Source organism: Lethenteron reissneri, chromosome 37, assembly GCF_015708825.2.
Source record: "Lethenteron reissneri isolate LAM-NWPU_2019-01 chromosome 37, ASM1570882v1, whole genome shotgun sequence".
NCBI lineage: Eukaryota > Metazoa > Chordata > Hyperoartia > Petromyzontiformes > Petromyzontidae > Lethenteron > Lethenteron reissneri.
In genome coordinates this window covers 13936474-13957724 of record NC_083815.1, presented here as the reverse complement: position 1 = coordinate 13957724, position 21251 = coordinate 13936474, and the positions used below count along the sequence as shown (strand labels likewise).

The following is a 21251-nucleotide window of genomic DNA, read 5'->3' as shown; positions in this document are numbered from 1 at the left end:
CGGCCGTACCTGTATGGAAGGAAATTCCTCGTGCGCACTGACCACGCTGCCTTGCAATATTCTTTGAAATTGGAACAACCCTCCAGTCAATTGGCTCGGTGGTTGGAATCGCTACAGGAGTTTTCCTTCAATATCACGTACCGCAAGGGTACTCACCATGGCAACACGGACGCTCTCTCTAGGTTACCCCCGACTCCTCCCTGCGCCTGTCTGACGGGTACGCACCGCTGTGCGGCGCTGCCTACCTCGCCCTGTCCGGTCATGGGGGCGATGTCGAACGATGAAGGCCAGGATGTACCCGTTGGCGCCGACGACACGCTGCATTTGCCGCACTCGGTGTGGCTACGCGAGAAGGAAGCTAATGCCTCTCTGGCTCCACTGCGGGAACTGATCGGGAAACCGAGATCTCATTTGGCGGGATGAAAATGGCAGTTGTTTCGGGGCCAGGCGGGATTACTGATGTGTACGAATGGGTTGTCGTACCGTTCACGCCTGGTTGTGCCGACGTCCCTTCGCCACGATTTGATCCGCACGCTGCACGCCGACAAGTTGATGCACCTCGGCGTGCAGAAAACATTAGCCGCGATGCAGCAGGATTTTTTTTGACCTGACATGGCAGCGGATGTCACTAATTTTATCCAGTCATGCCATGATTGTGCGAAGCGGAAACCGCCACGTCAAAATTATATCCCGCCCCTACGATCGATCGAGGTATCCCGTATTAATGAGCTAGTTGCTCTGGATATCCTGGGCCCGTTCCCTCCATCGGCTAGGGGATATAAATACCTTTTGGTCGGGGTCGAATACTTTTCTCGCTGGCCTATGGCCTGGCCTCTGCCTGACCAAACGGCCTCATCCATCACCGAGGCTTTCTTGAATGGGTACGTCATGGATATGGGAGCACCCGAAGGGCTGCTCAGGGATCAAAGACGTAACTTCTCCTCTAAATTGCTCAAAGACGTGTGCTCTGCCTTGGGTACAAAGAAAATCCGCACTTCCCCTTACCATCTGCAAACGGATGGCATGGTGGAACGATTTAACCACACCCTTTCAGCCATGCTTTACCAAACGGTGAGTGAAAAACAAACCGATTGGGACTTGCACATAGCGGGCGTCCTGGCGGCATACCGCATGGTTCTGCACGCGTCCACAGGATATTCGCCATTTTTCCTGATTTATGGCCGTGAGAATGTTCCCCCGATTGATGTGCAACTTGGTGCAGCAGGGAAACAAACGTCCCCTTCCTTGCCTGACCACGTGCGGGACTCGCTTAAACGGGTTACGGAGGCGCGAGAGGCCGCCAGATATGCGACGGCCCGTACGCAGGCAAGGAACGAGAGGTATGCGCGTCGATCGCGAACTGACATGCCTTGGTTGGTGGGCGATATGGCATGGCTCCATTGCCCTCAGGTGCCAGTGGGTATGTCCCCTAAACTGCACAAGCCTTGGCGGGGGCCTGTGAGGCTGGTGGACATTCGGAATCCCCAGAGTGTTCGCATCCAGTACGGCCAACGTCGTTGGTATGTTCATTCGTCGCGGCTCAAGCCCTATGTTGACCCGCGTGCTGGCCCTTCATCCCCACCTGTTGACCTGCCGGGGTCTGGCGTGCCGAATGTGCCACTTGCCTCGCCGATTGAGCCGATTGATCCCCAGCGGGGCTGTGTTCTACCCCCTGCAGACGCACAGGTTTTGAAGGACGACGAGACCCCGGACGTTCCACCTCCAACGGGGCCTGTCCCAGACACAACGGAAACCGAAAATTCTTCTTCTTCTCCACAGCAACCACCTCCTGCTGAACAATTCGGCGAGGCAACCATGCGCGAGGGGAGGAGAGGGTCCGGCGTCGCGTACGCGGTCGGAGTCTCTCCCATTTCGCTAATGCTGTTTTCCTTGCGGTCTGTCACCCTGGTGTTACTGCGCTACAGGGGCACCCTAATGTATGTCTGTTGTTTTAAATTCATCTGCGCGTTGACGCCTACTCCCCCTTACCTTGTTAATGCGTCTTAGACACCCTAAGCTTTATTCAAAGGGATTCGGGCTGTCACTCCTTTCCCAGCCGAGACGGCTGACTTTTTACACCGGGGGGGGGGGGGGGGGCGGTGATGTAATGTGAGGATATATCCGGGTCGCTGACAGATCACAACTCGTCACAATGATTGGCTCTGCCGGTCCTGGTCCATAGCCAATGGGGGGAAGCCTAGGGGCGTGGCCCTGACGTAATGGGAAGGTGACAGCTGTAAGTAGAGGATTGGTTCTGCTGGCTTTAGCCACAGCCAATGGGGAGACGAGTCAGGGGTGTGGTCCCGGGAGCCTACGATGGAGTCTGGAAGATTCCATAGAGGCTAACCAGGATTGGTGGAAAGGTACCACGTGACCCGGGTATTAAATAGGAGTGGAGACGAACAACACGTGGTCAGAACTGGAACGAACGGAGGGAGAGGCCACGCGAGAGCAGGGGTCCAGGCTGCCACGTGGATGCGCGCGTCTCTCTCTCTCTATCCCTCTCACGCTGTCTGTCAGCAGCGTGAAGGAGTGTTGTAAAGAAAGACAAATAAAGACCGGACTCCAGAAGTCGCTTCCACGACCTTTATTACATGTCTAACATGGTTTTGCCCAAACAAGGCATTTTCTAGGAACGTAACCCCCGCGTTCGGCGAGGTATTTCTGTAACTAGAATTTTTGCTTCTTCTAAGGTCCCCAATCTATTCACTCTTGCCAATAATTAACATTTCATCTGTTATTGCTTGCCAATTCTGGCCTTAACAGGGGAAGTATGAATTAAGTGATGCAACAAAAACACTCGTGGCTATGTTGTCAATATCGGTGACTGGATGTGCCGTGACAGAAAACGCCACGGGTTCTCACGCAGAGCTTCTTACAGACGGCCTGTCAAGAGATCAGCTTTCATTTCACTTCGTTCATTCCATCTACAATGGAGCCACTGTCTCGTGGCAAACACGAAAGAACACAATACAAATAAGTCGTATGTAAAAAAAAACTTTATCACAGGTCAATCTCATTCTAAATCACATGTGATCCTTTTTTTATTATGATACTCGTTAGAAAATCCTTCGTTATTCCATGTGGGAGCTCGTTTAAGTGATTGTCCAATGCATAGAGCAGCAGTATTTGCAGGCACTGTGTTTACTACTTGCCCTGTTGGTGAAATTAAACTCATCCATCCATCGGCAAGTATATCTATATTCGCAATATGGTCTCAAATACTCAACTCCGCTGCTCGGGAAACTCGCCCCTAACCAAGCCCGTCCCTCTCGAGTCCCGCGCCTATCTCTAACTCGACTCTAACCCCCATGGGACAACGAACGGCTTGTGTGAAGTTTGACGAGGGAGGGAGAGGTGAGGGGGTGCAGGGTGGCACTGAGGGGAGGGGAGGGACAGGCGGAGGCGGAGTGGTGCTGGGTTGAGGGGGCGCGAAGGGGTGGTGGGAGGATGGGAGGGGGTGGTGCTGCTGCGTGGTTGAGCAGCAGCAGGGGGAGGAGGAGGAGACGCGCGTGGGGGCAGGGCTGTAGTTAGGGCTGGGCTCTGCCTCACACGGCGCTCACGGGATCGCGACGCGAGCGGAAAAGTCGCTAGAGGAGGCGGCAGGGACTGGAGCGAGAAGGCGAGACGGCAGAGGAGAGAGAGACGAAGATCGGGACCCACGTCCCGCGTCGCTCGGGCTGCACCTGCGTCACCAGTTAAACTCACTTCACCTCCGTCACCAGTTTAACTCACTTCACCTGCGTCACCAGTTCAACTCACTTCACCTGCGGCTGCTACCGCTGCTGTCGGGCCCCTGGATCGCCCAGGTGAGGCTGTGGGGATCGTGGGGCGATCGGCGCCGCTGCGAGTGTTGAGTTTTTGCGGAGCGGTGGGGCAGTGGTTAGCGCGCTGCGACCCGAGTTGGATTCCCGCTTACGGACAACAGCAGTGGCGACCATCTGAAGCAGGTCCAGCTGAGCCGCCCTTGTGTAGACTCGGTCTCAAGTGAGTACCTGGAGCGGTGTGGAAACATCGCCACTGCGGAGACATGATGTGCCGTGCCGGCCGGCCTTCATAGACGCTCGCAAACAACGATCGCCAGCCTGTGAAAGGTGCTGTAGTGATGTACTGTATTCGGGGTGGTGTTTGAGTTGTGTGTTGATGAGTGGGAGCGGGTCCTCCCGTTGTCGCGACTAACAGCAGTGGCTGGTGCTGTCTCACCTGGTCTCCTTGGGCTGCCCGAGATCGATTCGAATGTAAACAGCAGCAGGACCGCCACCATGGCGAGGGGATGTGAACTTCCTCGCCTGCTCTACACGAGCTCGTGTGTTCGAGCTCGACCCTGGTGATGCCTCCTATATATGTTTGGAGTTTGTGTGTCTCTATTCTCCCGTGATCGCGTGGATTTTACTCCGGGTCCTCCGTTTAGAGTCAACATGACGCGTTTAGAGTATTCGGCTGCTCTACATACCCACACGATAGGGCCACTTCGGGGAGCTATCATCTGTGGCCAGGTCGCTCCCGAAAAAGTGCTATATAGCTCAGTGGGCCTTACCTGGTCAAATAAAAATAGCAACAGCAGCACTTATCCGCAAAGTGACGAGGTCTGTGTGTGCGTGAGAGAGATAAGAGTTGGTCATTCGGTGTGTGCGAGATGTGAGTGTGAGTGGGTGTGCGATGTGAGATGAATGTGATGTGAGTGTGATTGGATGTGAGATGTGAGCGAGTGTGGGACGTGAGTGAATGGGTGTGCGTGTGAGATGTGTGAGTGGGTGTGCGTTTGAGATGAGTATGAGATGAGTGGGTGTGAGATGTGTGAGTGGGTGTGAGATGAGTGTGAGACGTGAGTGCGTGGGTGTCGAACTTGTGCCGAGGGTCGCGTGGGGGCCACCGCACAGCGCTGATGTGCACCCCCCCGCCCCAAACGGAGGGCGAGGGAGCTGTGCGTGGAGGCGACGATGCGACCTCATCACATCCATCGTCGCCATCCTCACCGCGATCATCATCACCACCAACAGGAGCGCCGTCGTGCATCGCTCATAGACGGCGTGTGGCACGCTCTGACAAAAGCACGCCGCGCGTATAAATACAACGCAGCTCCAGTGTTGAGTTGCACAGTGGAGTTCGCGCTTACAGTGCCTGGTTGTTGGTGTGTGTGTGTGATGGGCGAGTGTGTGTGTGTGTGATGGGGGAGCGACATCCGGGGTGAACTCATTCGCGGTCACTCATTCACCCACCCACTCACCCACACATTCACTCACACATTCACTCACTGACTCACTGACTCACTATTTACTTACCCATTCACCCACCCATCCAATCACCCACCCACCAAATCACCGACCCATATACCCATTCACTCACCCGATCAACCATTTATCCACGAATATTTCCCTCATCATAAGTGTGGCGTAGCTACACCAAGTCACATCCACTCTGTAGGGAGAGGCGATCTGGTGTTTGTAAAAAAAACTTTGTCCTGAAGGGGTTGCTAGAAGGGCGAGTAAGTGGCCTTTGTGTTCGATTGTTGCACAGCGCCCGCTAGGGCGGTGTCGGTTCACGTAATTTAATCAGGGGGCGGTTTTAATTGATATGCTAACGAGAGCCAGTTAAACGTACTAAGTCATCACCCTCATCACATCCCTCACCCATCATCCACATCACGGCCTCCCCCATCACAGCCTACCATATCACGACCATCACTGCCAAGGACGCTCGAGTGAGCTGTGTGCCTATGTTGAGTGATATTTTTGTAATGTATGGTACAGCCATTTGTAGATCTACTGCTGGATGAGAGCCTTCCCAAGCCACGCCGGTCATGGGTGTTATTTAATCGTAATTCATCACACTGTTCAGTGAAGGAGGAGTGGCCCACTACTGGTTGAGATGTTAGCCAATGTCAGGAGTTGAATTACAGGTCGCCGTATGTATGTATATTGAACTTATTTTGCACCGTACGTAGTCAATCGTGCTAATCGAAGATGCGGGGCTCAGTTAAATGATCTAACCACTGCCACCGCTCCACACACGTGTCACTGTGGATTGCGTGTGTGAGTGAGGACTGCGCGATGTAACCTTCTTATAGCTGCAGATGTGCAGCATCGCAACCCCCACAATCATCACCATCATTCCTTCAGGGTCGGTAAAATATACACCACCTGTTGATAGCATCACGGACTGCACGTCAGCAGTGCTGGTTGCATTTAATAAGGAATTAACTATGGCTTGTCATGGGAACGTGGAATTGCTAATAGTGAGAAGTCGGCGCCTCTGTGCGTCTGGTGAGGTCACGGAGTAAAGAGTTGGATGTGAACCCATGGGTGGGTTTTAATCGTGGATTAACAGGCTCCAGTCACAAAATCATGGTATGTTCCTTGCTTGGTGGAAAGTCAATAGTGAGTGTGTTTAACTAATTCCTGGCATGGTAATGTGGAATTTCAAACGGTAGAAATGTAACAGATGTTGCAGTATTTAATGGGACTGGTCCCTGCCATAGCAGTGTGGAACGTACACTTGGTGTGAATCAGTATTGGAAGGGCGTGCTTAATGGAAGAAGGATTATCACCGGAAATGGGAACGTGACATTTCCACCAATCGGTGGAAAGCCATCAGCAAACGCTTTATTAAATATTCATAGAGTCCTGCCATCATCATGTAGAATTACTCGATTGGCCAAAGGCCACGTGTGGATGAGCACTCCCTTGGGTCGCTGGAGCTGGGCAAGCAGAGGGGTGGTGCTGTGGCGTGGGCGCCCTCTGATGGCCACTGCGTCGTGCCGTCCACACGGGCTTGGCTTGCGGTTCACGTCCACTCGAGAGTGGGAACCTTGACAGCGAACGTCACAGAAGTGGCCTCCTTGCAGGGCCCTGGAAAGCAACGCCTCAAAGTGTCTTGAGCCAACACGTGGGACCTACGGCTCGTGGCTTGGCCATATACCGTCTTTTCCCGCATATAACCCGCGGGGCACACCCACTTTTTACAAACAAAACAATGTTGAGGTGCGGGCTATCCCAAACATATTTTACACGTGTGACATGTCATAACTCGTTTAATTTTTTCATGGTAGGACTATCCACTATGCAACACTTACCTTTGACTAAAACCACTCACGTTAATATTGCACATGTTATCACGTTTTAAATTATTCGAATTGTTTGTACAATGAAACGACAATGTTTGAGGTGCACTTTGTTTACCGTAATACTTTCAGTGGCTGTAGGGGGGTGCGAAAGTTTCAGCTGGGGCCTTGGATTTCACAATGGGAAGGGCCTTAATGCGGAATCATAATTGCTGATTCCCTTAGGCCGCTGCTATTGGCTGAGCCCTATACAGTCGCGACCATGAGCTTTGTTTCAAACTTCCAATGGCTTTGTTGCCAGGAGGCAATGGCGTTACCGTAGTGCCGCTATTGTCTGCGCAGTGCGCAATCTACCAGTGCTAAAACTGTACAGGGTAACTACCGGTCCAGTAGCTGTAATGTGATGAGGTCGAATACTGGTAAGCCTAACAGTACGCTTACTTACTTATCCAGTTATGTGTTACTTATTTATTGGATATTTACTTTTGTTACTTATTTAATATTTTAAGTTCACTCGTTTCTGGTTAGTTTGTTTTCTTTGTGCATGTTATGATTGTAATGTTAACAATTGATAGCGGAATGTCTTACAAATGTAAACTGTGTATGAATATAATGGAATTAAGCTGTGTTAACGACGTTAAAGATATGAATGCATGCGGGATATATGGAGGTGCGGGCTATCTGACATTTTTTTTGCACAAAACGCTATTTTTGTGGGGTATATGCGTCTGCAGGTTATATGCGTATGCGGGCTATATGCGGGAAAATACGGTATATTTCATCTATATATATAAAATCGTGAATCTGTCTGTCTGTCTGTGTGTCTGTGTGTCTCCGGACCATACGCACTTTCATTGGACGCCGGTTGCCCCTGCCAACGGCTAGCGACGCCTTCGCCGCTTTCATTGGACCTGGCAACGGCTAGCGACGCCTTCGCCAAGGACTGCAGTTTCATTGGACGGCGGTTGCCCCTGCCAACGGCTAGCCACGCCTTCGCCACTTTCATAGGCTCCGTAATTAATTAAATAATAGCCATTACTCAGTATTGTTCGAGCGCTAGGGGGGGGGGGGACCGGCACCCGTACCCAGCGTCAGCCGGGTGGGAAAATCAGGCGAGGCGGGAGGCTCTGCACGGTGCTAGGCCTCGACACCCACCACGCGAATCTAAGGTAAATTCATAAAAGTTTCATGTCCTCTACAGAGTCGTGAGGGAGGGAGAGTGGCGAGGGAGGGAGAGTGGCGAGGGAGGGACTCAGCCTCAAAACGAGTAACTGGTGTGGCGTTTTCACATCGGCACTGGGGAGACAAAGGCGGCCGGGCGTGGTGGATCCAAGTCCCGGGCGAAGCCGGGTCATGTCTATGTGTGTATGTGTTTATGTGTATGTCTGTGTGTCTCTATGTATGTGTGTATGTATGTATGTGTATGTGTTTGTGTGTTTATGTGTGTGTGTATGTATGTCGGTTTTTTTATGTGTTTATGTGTATGTCTGCGTGTCTGTATGTATGTGTGTATGTACGTGTGTGTATGTGTTTGTGTGTATGTATGTGTGTTTGTTGTGTAGGGGGAACGGTAGTGTAGTGGTTAGCGTGCTGTCTGTGTCTGTGTGTGTGTGTCTGTGTGTGTGTCTGTGTGTGTGTGTCTGTGTGTGTGTCTGTGTGTGTGCGTGTGTGGTGTGTGGGGAGCGGTAGTGTAGTGGTTAGCGTGCTGTCTGTGTGTCTGTGTGTGTGTGTGTCTGTCTGTGTGTGTCTGCGTGTGTCTGTGTGTGTGTCTGTGTGTGTGTCTGTGCGTGTGTGGTGTGTGAGGAGCGGTGGGTGTAGTGGTTAACGCTACGCTGCGCTACAAACCCGGCGAACCGAGTTTGATTCCCGCTCACGGCCACCACCGGTGCCGATTATTTGAACCTCCCCTAGGTCGACTCAGCCTCAAACGATTAACTGGTGTGGCGTATTAACATCGCCACTGGGGAGACGAAGGCGGCCGGGCGTGAGTGGTGAGGGAGGGAGAATGGTGAGGGAGGGAAAGTGGTGAGGGAGGGAGAGTGGTGAGGGAGGCAGAGTGGTGAGGGAGGCAGAGTGGTGAGGGAGGGACTCTGCCTCAAAACGAGTAACTGGTGTGGCGTATTAACATCGCCACTGGGGAGACAAAGGCGGCCGGTCGTGGTGGATACAAGTCCCGGGCGAAGCCGGGTAGTACAGCTAGTTTCTACATAAAGTGGACGCGTGTTTAGGAACCAAATACGAAATAAATCGATGTGCTCACAAATATACTGATGGACATACTCTTTGGTTCTTTCGGTAAAGTCACGTAGATAGAAAATTAATAGATCACGACGTTTCAATCGCAACACAAGCGACCGTCTTCAGGTGTGAGAGAGAAAGCTACTGAAACAAGGCCTTGTGTAGGCCTGAGATGGGTGCAGCCTCAGGGTAAGAGGGCGGGGCTAGAGATGGTCTCCCTGAGGCTGTGGAAGTGGCTGTTGTATTGTGAGAGATTAGCATGTCAATACACGAGCTTAGTATGTTGCAGCATCGGTGACTGAGCGAGAAGGACATCCAGCCCTTCAATACAAAGACATCCAACCTAATAATGCAACTCATAGAGTCAGTTAAAATCGCAGGAAGGATGGAAACATCACAGCAGGTTAAGACTTGACTTGGTTAATCAGCTCCTTCCAATGATTGCTCAATTTGTACCCATCTTCTCAGTTGAAGTTGTGTCTGTGTTTATATATCTGGATGGTTTCATGAACAAATCTCTGATGATGGCCAGTGGGTTTTCAGAGTACCTTCGTCTTGGAAAAATAAATTTCGTGTGTGCCCACAGCATTTAAACAATGATCAGCAACGGCAGAGGTATTGGTCCTACCATGCTTCAGATCTGCCTTGTGTTCGCGAACACGGTCTGAGACATGTCGTTTCGTGTCCCCAATGTAACTGCCCACGCTGCCACAACTTAGTTTGTAGACACCAGGATATTGCATTTCAGGAATCACATGATTTACAGATAGGATTAAATCAGCAAGGATGAGCGTTTTGAACTCGCTAAATTAAAAAAGAGAGATGATATGACGGTCGCTTGTGTTGCGATCGAAACGTCGTGATCTATTAATTTTCTATCCTACGTGACTTTACCGAGAGAACCAAAGAGTATGGATTCCTGCAGTCACGAAATCTTCAAATCAATACTGATGAACGTTTGGCCCAATGGCCTTAAAGGAAGGCATGAGTAAGTCAGCATGGAAGAGGCAGACTCATACTTCTCACACCCGTGGACTCATCAGCAAAACCTACCAACTGCAGATGGCTGCGGAGAGCTCACTATATTAAAGGTCCACGGACATTCACGGCAGCGAAAGACTGTTGCTATATTTAACTCCGGTAATAAGGAAATTCTCACCCTGTGTTGCAGCTGGACAGGCAGTTTTCTGTAAATGTGCTTGTATCTGCTCTGAAATGGCCCAGTCACTGCTCATTTCCACGGCTCGGTTGAAACATGAATAATTTTTCTACAACGCTGGAATTGAGCCCGGTTGAAATGAGGGAAACAATCTGGGTCAGTGTGTCACAATTAAGTGAAGTTGTAGAGTGGTGTCAAATGTATCTGTGCATATGTGCAGGATACATTCAGAGCGAAGGTGAAACCCACGTGGGCAGCCATGAGGTGACTCGGGGGTCCCTGGAGAGATGCATGCGCGGTGGTTGGCACACTCCGTGGGAAATGGCTGCGCACACGAATAACCACGCGTGCTTATTCAGAGTAGTGTCACCCAGTGAGAACGGAGATCCCAATGCGACGCGGTGCCCAATCTGCAGCAGATGCCATGAAGCTGGCTTGGTCAACTCTGGATAATCCGGGGCAACGGGGGGTCAGGGGTCACCAGCATGAAAGCACAATGCCACGTGGCTGTTCAATTGCACTCATTACGAAAAGGCATCGATGGTTTACCCGGTTTAGACGATGGTGCAGACACAGCCCGTGGTGCCTGACTTGTAAAGTCACTGGTTGCTTGCCGACGTGTGTGCGCGGCGGTCACGTTCTTCACCGCGTCACCGACCCCCCGACGAGCGAGGTGCTCTTAATAACGCAGGCAGCGCTTGTAAAGGGATTTTATTTATTTTTCTGCGAACACCGTTAATTCATGACCTGGATATAACACAGTAAATACCTTTAGCAATTCCTGTCTTATGGAATTGTTAACTTTTTGTGATTTCAGCTTTAATGTGGCCACACAGTGATATAACGTCAAAGTAAGAGCCATTCATATATATCATATTTTTGTCATTTGCGTTATAGCCCGTGCATGAAACAAGCAATCTCCCTCCCTTTAAAAATCTGAAGTAGCCGAAACGTTGTTACGAGGGCAGAGCCTCTGGAACGTCCTGGCTGGTGGCTTCTGTGGTGCAGACCGTGCAGCCACCCTACCCCCAAACAAACACTCGAGCTGTTCAATTAACGCACAGTAAACACATTTCGGAGAAACCTTACGTGTTCACAAACCCAAACCCCAGGCAGACTCCGGTCAATATTTGTTCACCCTCCTGGGGAGATCCTGTGCTCCACGTGTATATTCTACAGAAGTAAAATCTTCCGTTGTGTCCACAGTGGACTGTGTATTGGAATGCAAGTGCGGGGAGCGGATGGGGTAGCGGTTAGCACGTTAGCACGCTGCACTACGACCCCCGGCAACGCGAGTTCGATTGCTGCTCACGTCCATCAACACTGGTGACGATGATCTGAACCGGTCCTGGGCCTCCCCTAGGTCGACTCAGCCTCAAAAGAGTACTTGGTATGGTGTGTAAGCATCGCTACGAGAGAAACAAAGGCGGTCGTTCGTGGTGCTGGCCACCCATTCCCCCATGTGCCGTGCCGGCCTCCATAGATGCTCCTCGTTAACAGCACTTGCTCCTTCAGTCTGTTAAGGCGATACGGCGGGGGATTTTTATATTGGAATGCACGTCTTGTTATCTGCAGGGAAACGGTGATTTTGAGTTGAAGAAGAAGACGCTGCCTGTGTACCCATATCACAGCCCACAGCCACGTGCTCGCTGTTCTTGGCAGGATCTGGTTTAATTGAAGCCATCGTGGTAAGCTATGGTAGCAGATGTTAACTACCTCACCTGGTATACAGGAGGTCATGGTTTTGATCCCTACCGTGATGCCTGTATATTGAGTTTCTGTTTCCCTGTGGTTGCATGGATTTTTCTCCGGGTCCTCCGCTTTTTCCCTTCACATTTAGAAACATGTTTTTAGAGTATTTGGCTGATATAAAATTTCCACGTGATAAACCACTTCGTTAAGCTATCGTTTGTGGCCAGGTCTCTTCTGAAAAAGATCCATATAGCTCAGTGGGCCTTCCCTGTTTAAAAAAAAAATCTAGCTTAAGTTCCGCAGGGATGGTGAGAATGTGGCAGAGCCTCCTCTTCCTCCCCGGGGCATGCCAGATCGATTTTGGAGGTTGAGGGAGCGGTGTTGGGGAGGGGGTCGTGTGTTGTGTAGCCATGATGGTTGCAGATTGGGTGAGGGGGGGGGGCACGACGAAGCCTGCCCCTCCACTGTTCAATTGCCTGAAGGCAGAACCCGCTGCTGCCCTCCGCTGCCCCCCTCCATACCCATTCCTATTCTGTCCCACGATTGGGATTGTCACTTGGCAGCATCACTTCGCAGGGCTGTCCGAGCGAGCTGGTCTGGATCACCTATGCAAGGGTGGTCCTAGCCTATATCAGTTGTTCAACAGATGCAGTGTGAATAACTGGCTAGGTTCACGTGCAGTCAAGTTGTCATACATATATCACTGATAACGGCGGTAATATTTCACATTAATGAGTAAAACATCACTGTTTTACAATAGTCTTCTATTGGAATATTTGGCCAAGTTCATCAATGAATGTTTGGTATATGTGAGAAAACCAGGGTACCTATAGAAACCCACATATATGAGGGAATATGTTCAATACTCCACACAGATTCATAAAATCATTGCTGTTCTGCCATCTCTGGCCCACATGAAATTGGGCAACATTTGAATACTGAACAAAGCTGTGCATTGATAAAGATAGCCAGATTCTCCATTTAGTTTTAGCTCGAGTGAAGAATAACCATCCTAGTGCATAGGGTTTGCCTCAAGCCCCCTCCAGTTTTCAGCCAAGGAAAAAAGCCCACTGACGTTTAAAACGGTGAGCGAGAATTAGGAGACTTTAAAGGGAAGGCTCCTATATTTGCAAAACCCCGAGAGGAATTTCACTGGGAGCATTGTTTCAAAAATATCTCCCCCGACTCCTGCACTGCAGGGGGTGTGAGGGCCTCTTAATGAAAAGGAAAATCGGGTTAGGGCAGTCGCTTCTAAAAACAGAACAAAAAGTCAAAATACAAAGGTGGCCGAGTCTCCCACTGCTTTGCACCCCCCACTGCCACATGATTGAGAATCCGCCTCGACTCTTCTCACACGCAGACAAAGTGCAGATGCACTGGGCTGTGTCCTGCCCGGGCGTGTCCCATTATCAACAAGCCGAGCTCCATTAAGATTATGGCTCCAACAGCTCGAGATAACGCAGGGTCTCAGTGCGCGTCGGTGGGTACGCCACAACGCTGTTTGTCCATCTGTGGGTCGCTTTGGATCGTAGCACAGCGATGTGCCCCGCGGCCTGTTGCAGGGACCGCTCTGGTAGTGCTGAAGAACCACATTGAAAATGCATTCACTAAACCCTGCCTCGCCGCTGACAGGGACCGCTCGTGTGCGTGCAATGAGTTTCCAACAGCCGCTCTTCTCTTGACAAAATGCGCGCCACCTTTCATTGTTGACCATAAGACGGCGGTGGTTATTGATGATGGTGGCTGTCAACGCATGGTGCTGGGTGTCCACCGGGCTGGCAAGGACGAGCAGGGCAAGAGGAAGGTCCTCAACAGACGAGGACTTCTGTCTGCAGAGGCGTTAGCACTGCGTGCAGGTCTTGGCTTTGTTGTGCGAATATAGGGTTGCTTTCTAGAATTTAACCCACCCATTGCACATGTGAAACCGTTGCGTTTTACGCGTCAACATTCAGTCAACTAGATCCTGTACCATTCATCGCATGCTGAACCTGGCAGTTCTAGAGCACTTAGCACCCGTTTATTGAAAATTGATCATGTGCTCACATTCGTCTCGCTGCGCTGTTCTATTGCCCCCTTATCAAAGTGTCCTCTGATGAAAGCTGCGTGAAGGTTACACTGCCCACATAACATTTCCGTGGCTGCTTGTGAAACAGACAGGTGTGGCCAGGCGGTGGCAGCCATGATGAAGCGTGGGGGTTTGACGAGGGGCTTGTGCGTTGGACACCACTGTACGGGCTGCACACGTCTGCTCGCTGTGGTTCCAGTCACTCGCAGTGTCGACATTCTCAGGGGCTTTCTACTTTGTCTTAAATAGATAATCACCTTGTGCATCGCCAGCGCCAATCACACGTTACAGTTCTCATGTGTCGCTGGGAACTGTCAGGCGACGGATATTTACTGGCAGAGATGAGACGCTGCATTGGTGGCGCGCCCCCCCTGTCTGCACAAAGGAGGCAACCTCTACCTGTGCATGAGACTTCTCCGGTTTGTCGCTCACTGCCCTTGCGTTCGCCGAGCGGCCAGGACAGACGGATGGAATGCTCATGGTGATCTTGGAATTAAGAGGCCTGTATTTTTGTACACTATTTGACGGGTTTAAGACAACAACACTCGGTGTACACAAGGAACCTTTTCCTTAACTCCAGGATACCAATTCCCATGTTGACTCTGACTCGGAGCTCATGAGGGAGTCAGCCCAGAGCTAGAGCGCAGCAGCTCGAACTTGTGGGCCCAGTGCCACGCGTGTCTCACCCCCCTGGCCCCTCGGTAACTTGGGCTCTGATGCCCGAATCCATATTTCATTGATACCAGCGCAGCACCACGGTGCGGGCCTTCGGCCACAGAGCCAATCCTGGTGACACCAACGACCGCCTCCACCAGCGTCGATCGCGTTTGGTTATCGCCGAAGCAGACGGGAAGCAAAGTATCTGTGCCGCACGCTCTGCGACGTGCGCAGCGTTCGCCGCAGGACCCGGCACGCAAGCGCGAGGCGACCTCAGTGGGATCGGCCCAAGCTGTCCTGACGCACGCACTGCTCACTGCCACACATGTGTGACAGCACTGGGCTAATGGCTTTCAAGCTGAAAGCCATCCAGAACAGACCATACAGCATATTACGATGCAATTCCAGATCCACAAATACGAAGGAGACATCACAGCGATACACTCCGCTGCTCCTAACGCAGTTATCAGGCTTGACCACCTGAATGTGAAATTTTGTAGATGTTGCTCAGCCATATGAAAGAAGTAGCATATTCTTTGGGTCTTTTGGTAAATTCACATAGATAGGTTCAAAGAAAATATTTTCTTAAAGTCACGTAGAAAGGTTCAAAGGTTTGACACAAGTTTTGGCAGACCTAAGGTCATGTTTCTAGCACTGGCACTTTATGGGGATAGTAATGTAAACAGAAATCTACTGCTTTGGCTGCATGGGGCTTGCAGGCCCAGTATTGTCAATATGGTAACTATCTCGCCAGGTATACAGGAGGTTGTGGGTTTGATCCCGACCCTGACGCCTGTATATTTGGAGTTTGCATATTCTGTCTCCCCGTGGTCACGTGGATTTCTCCGGGTCCTCAGGTTTTCCCCTCCATATTTGGAATCAACATCATGCGTTTTGAGTATTTGGCTGCTATACATTTCCACACGTGATAAGCAACTTCGTTTGAACTATCATTTGTGGCCAGGTCACTTCTGAAAAAGAGCAATATAGCTCAGTGGGCCGTATCTGGTAAAATAAATAAAAACGAGTTTAGTTTGTTACGGTGCGTCGCCGAGCATCGTGCCACGGAATTTCGTGCCATGGAACGTCATCACAGCTCGTGCATTGCATCCTGACTGCGCGTCCACCGGTCCGCTTCTGCAAAACTATGTTTTTGACGTCATACACCGCCTATACTTTGCTTGAAGTTTTGATAATATTATTTTGTCCAAAGCGCCATTGTGGTGAGCGTGGAAGGTGACATCTTTCCAGAACTTGTATTGATGGTAATCCATTGTCCAGTATAGGCCTTTGTCAACCCATTGCTGGATGACGTCCACCCCCACCCTTTGTCGTACATGGGGGTTGTTTGACCGTGTAAAGCCACACGCACACATGGGACAGGTTCTGATAGCATTAACCACCTGACGTTAGCCCACGGTCAGGAATAGGTCCCTGGTTGCAAGGTTCAAAGTGAAGCACACTCACCATTGCACCACCGCTCCAATTATTTGCAACAAGGTGGTACTGTTAATGTGTTCACTGTGTCGACAAACCTCAGTCAGTCTGGACCAGAAACCAAAATAACAAAAAGAGCCATTTTATTCAAATACGAGACTTTCTTTGATAAATAATGCCATGAAGCAGTCCTTGATGAGCCGCATGCGGCTCCAGAGGCATGGGTTGCCTACCCCTGACCTAAGCTGATTGAGTAATGTCGTCCGGGGCCTGATCGATTGTATTTGTGGTGGGGTCCCGGCACTTCAGGTGCTTGTGAGCAGATGCACGCTGTTGTCAACATCTCTGGTAAATGTGTATTTTCACAATCGCGCTTCTTTATTGCTGAAACCCATAGGTGTATGAAGGTTTTCGGGTTCATTGGCAATGACAAATGCTATTTGTGGAACAGCAAGGTGTTGCAGGCTTGGGGCGCCAGCCCGGTCTGATTACGCACAGGTAAATGATTCACCGAGCTTCACACATCTCCTAAGAGACTGCAAGGAGACACACAGCCTACTCGGAAATAACACCAGACTTGAGAACAGACACTCTGCTTTGGGACAGATACCAACCTTGCTGCCTCTAGACACGGCAGGGCCGGCTGTCGGCTGGGCTAGAGACATAAGGAAATGTACCCTTGATACTGTAAGATTCCACGACATCACTATCTCAGCAGTGCTTATCTGCGGCCATGTTAGTTTTAACCACTCAGCCAAAACTGCAAGTAAGCGACACAGGAGGTTCCAAGGCGCCTACAGGCCAAGTATTTATAATGTTGAACGTGTTTAAACGATTGCCATCATTAAAGCGTGGTGTTCACGGTAATGATTAACATGGAGAGCTTGAACATTAGCTTTTCCCCACATGCTGGAATACACAACCTTAACCCATCAACCGACCACCTCCGTCACGAGCGTGTGTCCTCTTCCCAGCCTGGACAGCCAGACTCACGGGGGGCAGGGTTAGAAGCGTCTGGGGCCCAGCCAGACCAGCGGCACCCACGGGAGGTTGTGCTGCGAGGAGAATAGCAAGACACAACGAGACCGATGGAAACATGTGTGGAGTCGAAACGTAGAGATGCAGCAGGAGGGAGGAGGGCCGCGCAAGGCAAAAGGAGGTGGATAGTGAGAGGATCGTGCGATCGGGTGAGTGACAGCAGAGATGGGTGAGTTGCAGTGAGAGTCGGTGGGAGAGATCAGTGCGCCATGGTGGTGAGATTTTAACTACCTCGCCTGGAATACAGGAGGTCGTGGGTTCAATCCCAACCCTGACACCTGTATATTAGGGGTTTGCATGTTCTCCCTGTGGTCGCATGGATTTTTTTCCAGGTTCTCCGGTTTTTCCCTCCACAGTTTTAAACATGCATTGACAGTATTCGGCTGTTATATATGTCCACGTGATAAGCCACACTGTCGAGCTATCATTGTGATAGATGGTCACTTCTGAGAAAGGGCTACATAACTCAGTGGGCCTTGCCTTGTAAATATATAAATAATAATTTGAATTCAATAAAGAGATGGGGGAATGCCGATATGCTTCCCTCCGACTGGAGGGCCCCACCCTCTCCACAGTCGGCCACCACCACGGTGGCTCTGTGATGACCATTCCTGCGCTCGAGCGCTCGTCACGCCATGTCCGTGCAGCAGTGGCGAGCCAGCGCGGCCTGAATCGGAAAAATTGTCAATTGCCCGAGTTTAATGCGGCTTCTTCTCAGCCTTGTCGCCAATGAATGCATGAATGAACTAAAAAAGAAACGATCTTACAGGAAAATCCTGTATATTATTTCCACCTGTTCCAGCTCCGAGGATGAACAGTGCAGTCAAACTATGATGTGGAGTGCGCGACAAACCGCTCATGGCAATTTCACTGCAAGCCGTGGTTCCCGATCACTTTCGCAGACCACCCTGTGGGCAGTAACCCATTGTTTATAAACAGAACGCTCCTGAAGGTAAACGGTAAACTATTGAAAGAAAAGCCTCGGGAACACCATTAACTTGCGTTGGTGTTGGCTCGCCTGAGTGAGGTATCTGCTGCGAATTGTACAGTGGGCAGGAAAATAAATCTGGTATTTTGCAAAAGAAATCTGTTGCTAGAACAGCTCAGAGGACCCCTTCTCACAGCCTTATGGAGCGCCGGGGAGCGCCGGTGTGGGGAGCGCCGGGATGCGGAGCAACAAGAAGGCTCAAGACCCTGGACGCTGGGCTCCGTTCACGGGGATTCCGAGAGGACAGTTATTCCCCCGCGATGACTGACAGCTGTGAGTAGAGCTGTCAGATTTTTAGACTCCAAAATTTATAAGGGTGAACGTTTGATTATCACAGAGTTTCACCAAATTTGAAAACGATATGTAACTCTGAAAGTTGGTTGTGCGGTTAGCCATTGGTGAAGGTTCAATCCTCGGAAACATTAATACTGGGATGGGTAAACGTGGGTTTGAAGCTGTTGGATTGTGGATAAACCAGGTATCACGCAAGGCTCTGAGCATTGGGTTATGGGTCCGGGTACGCGACTGGGAACTGCAAAACAAAGAATCCCCGTATAACCATAACAGACTTTTGGGGCAAGTGCTGTTAGCGTGCACCTATGAAGGCCTGGAACGGTACATAAAGAGGTGGGTGGCCAGCACCACGCTCGGCCGCCTTTGGCGATGTTTATTCACCACGCCAGGTATTCAGTTCACCTAGAGGAGGCCCAGGGCCGTTTCAGATAATCGTCATCGGCATTGGCAGCGAGCAGGGTTCGCAGCGCAGCGTGCCAACCTGCTGCACCACCACCACTGTACCCCACTGGGAACTGCACGAGAGTACAGACCGGTTGTACAAACAGGTGTTTACATTCGTGGGAGCTGACATGGTGGGAAGCAGGGTGGAGGCAGGTTGAGGAATTTAATTAACTTTGTAGCTCATTTTGTTTGTGATGGAGGAGGCGGGCAGGGTGACGGAGGCAGCGTTAATGACGATGTCAGGGCTGGCACTCCCTCTGGGCACACACGTGCTTGCGTAAACACTCAACACACACGTCGGCTTGACAGACATGTACATACACACACACTCGCACTGCGTTTCTGAGCTTATCGTACCGAGCACACGGAGTATTATCACAGCCCACACTGCAATATGATTCATAATCGATGTTTGGGTTGGACCGCTGCACGGGCTGACACTGTTGTTAAGATACGCCCCCGCCCGACACAGCAACCCACATGCAGTTGTCACGCGCTGTGCGAGCGTTTAACGCGCACCACGTGTTCATGTTGCAGCCCACGCCGGTGAGTCGAAGAGCGATGCTCACAACCAAAGGTAGCGGTCAGATGAGCGACGTGTCACTTAAAACTGCGTCAAACGCCGTCAGGACGCGATCCAGGAAGTCAAAATCACAACACTTGGTGGGGGAGCAGCAGGGAGTCACCCCCCCACCCACAGTGTCGCCATGGACACAGGGCGCATACACGCACGAGGTCACACACACACGGTAACACTCACACGGGGTCACACACACACACGGGGTCACACACACGGTAACACTCACACGGGGCTCACACACACACGGCGTCACACACATACGGCGTCACACACACACGTCACACACACACACGGCGTCACACACACACACGGTAACACTCACACGGGGCTCACACACACACGGCGTCACACACACACACACGTCACACACAAGACAAAGACAAAGATCCCCATATAGCCTCAATAGACTGTCGGGGCAAGTGCTGTTAGCGAGCACATTATGAAGGCCAGAACGGTACACGAGGAGGTGGGTGGCCAGCACCACGCCCGACCGCCTTTGTCTCCCTAGTGGTGATGTTTACACACCGCACCAGGTACTCATTTGAGGCTGAGTCGACCTAGGGGAGGCCCGGGACCGGTTCAGATAATCGTCACCGATGTTGGCCGTGAGCGGGAATCGAACCCGGGTCGCCGGGATTATAGCGCAGCGCGCTAACCGCTACACTACCGCTCCCCACACACGTCACACACACACGCGGCGTCACACACACACGGGGCCACACACAGGGGACACGCACACGGGGTCTCACACACACACGGGGTCACACACACACACGGGGTCACACACACACACGGGGTCACACACACACACGGGGTCACACACACACACGGGGTCACACACACACACGGGGTCACACACACACGGGGTCACACACACACGGGGTCACACACACACACGGGGTCACACACACACGGGGTCTCACACACACACGGGGTCACACACACACACGGCGTCACACACACACGGGGTCTCACACACACACACGGCGTCTCACACACACACGGGGTCTCACACACACACACGGGGTCTCACACACACACACGGGGTCTCACACACACACGGGGTCTCACACACACACGGGGTCACACACACACACGGCGTCACACACACACACACGGGGTCTCACACACACACACGGGGTCTCACACACACACGGGGTCTCACACACACACGGGGTCACACACACACACGGGGTCACACACACACACACGGGGTCTCACACACACACGGGGTCTCACACACACACGGCGTCACACACACACACACGGGGTCTCACACACACACACGGGGTCTCACACACACGGGGTCTCACACACACGGGGTCACACACACACACGGGGTCTCACACACCACGGGGTCTCACCCACAAACACGGGGTCACACACACACACACGGGGTCTCACACACACACACGGGGTCTCACACACACACGGGGTCACACACACACGGCGTCTCACACACACACCACGGGTCTACACACACGACACCACACACGGGGTCTCACACACACACACACGGGGTCCTCACACACACACGAGGTCTCACACACACAACGGGGTCTCACACAACACACACGGGGTCTCACACACACACGGGGT

At 51.6% G+C, this 21251-nt stretch overlaps 1 protein-coding gene across 1 annotated transcript in view; it reads left to right on the top strand.

Annotated features, from left to right (window-relative positions):
• The window catches only part of LOC133351356 (uncharacterized), a 33327-nt gene extending 31294 nt beyond the window's left edge, over positions 1-2033 (top strand). The window contains exon 4 of the mRNA XM_061566491.1: positions 1679-2033. Within this exon, the coding sequence (XP_061422475.1) occupies positions 1679-2007 (329 nt within the window). The 3' untranslated portion in view covers positions 2008-2033. The remainder of the gene's footprint in view (positions 1-1678) is intronic.
• Positions 2034-21251: the final 19218 nt, after the last annotated feature.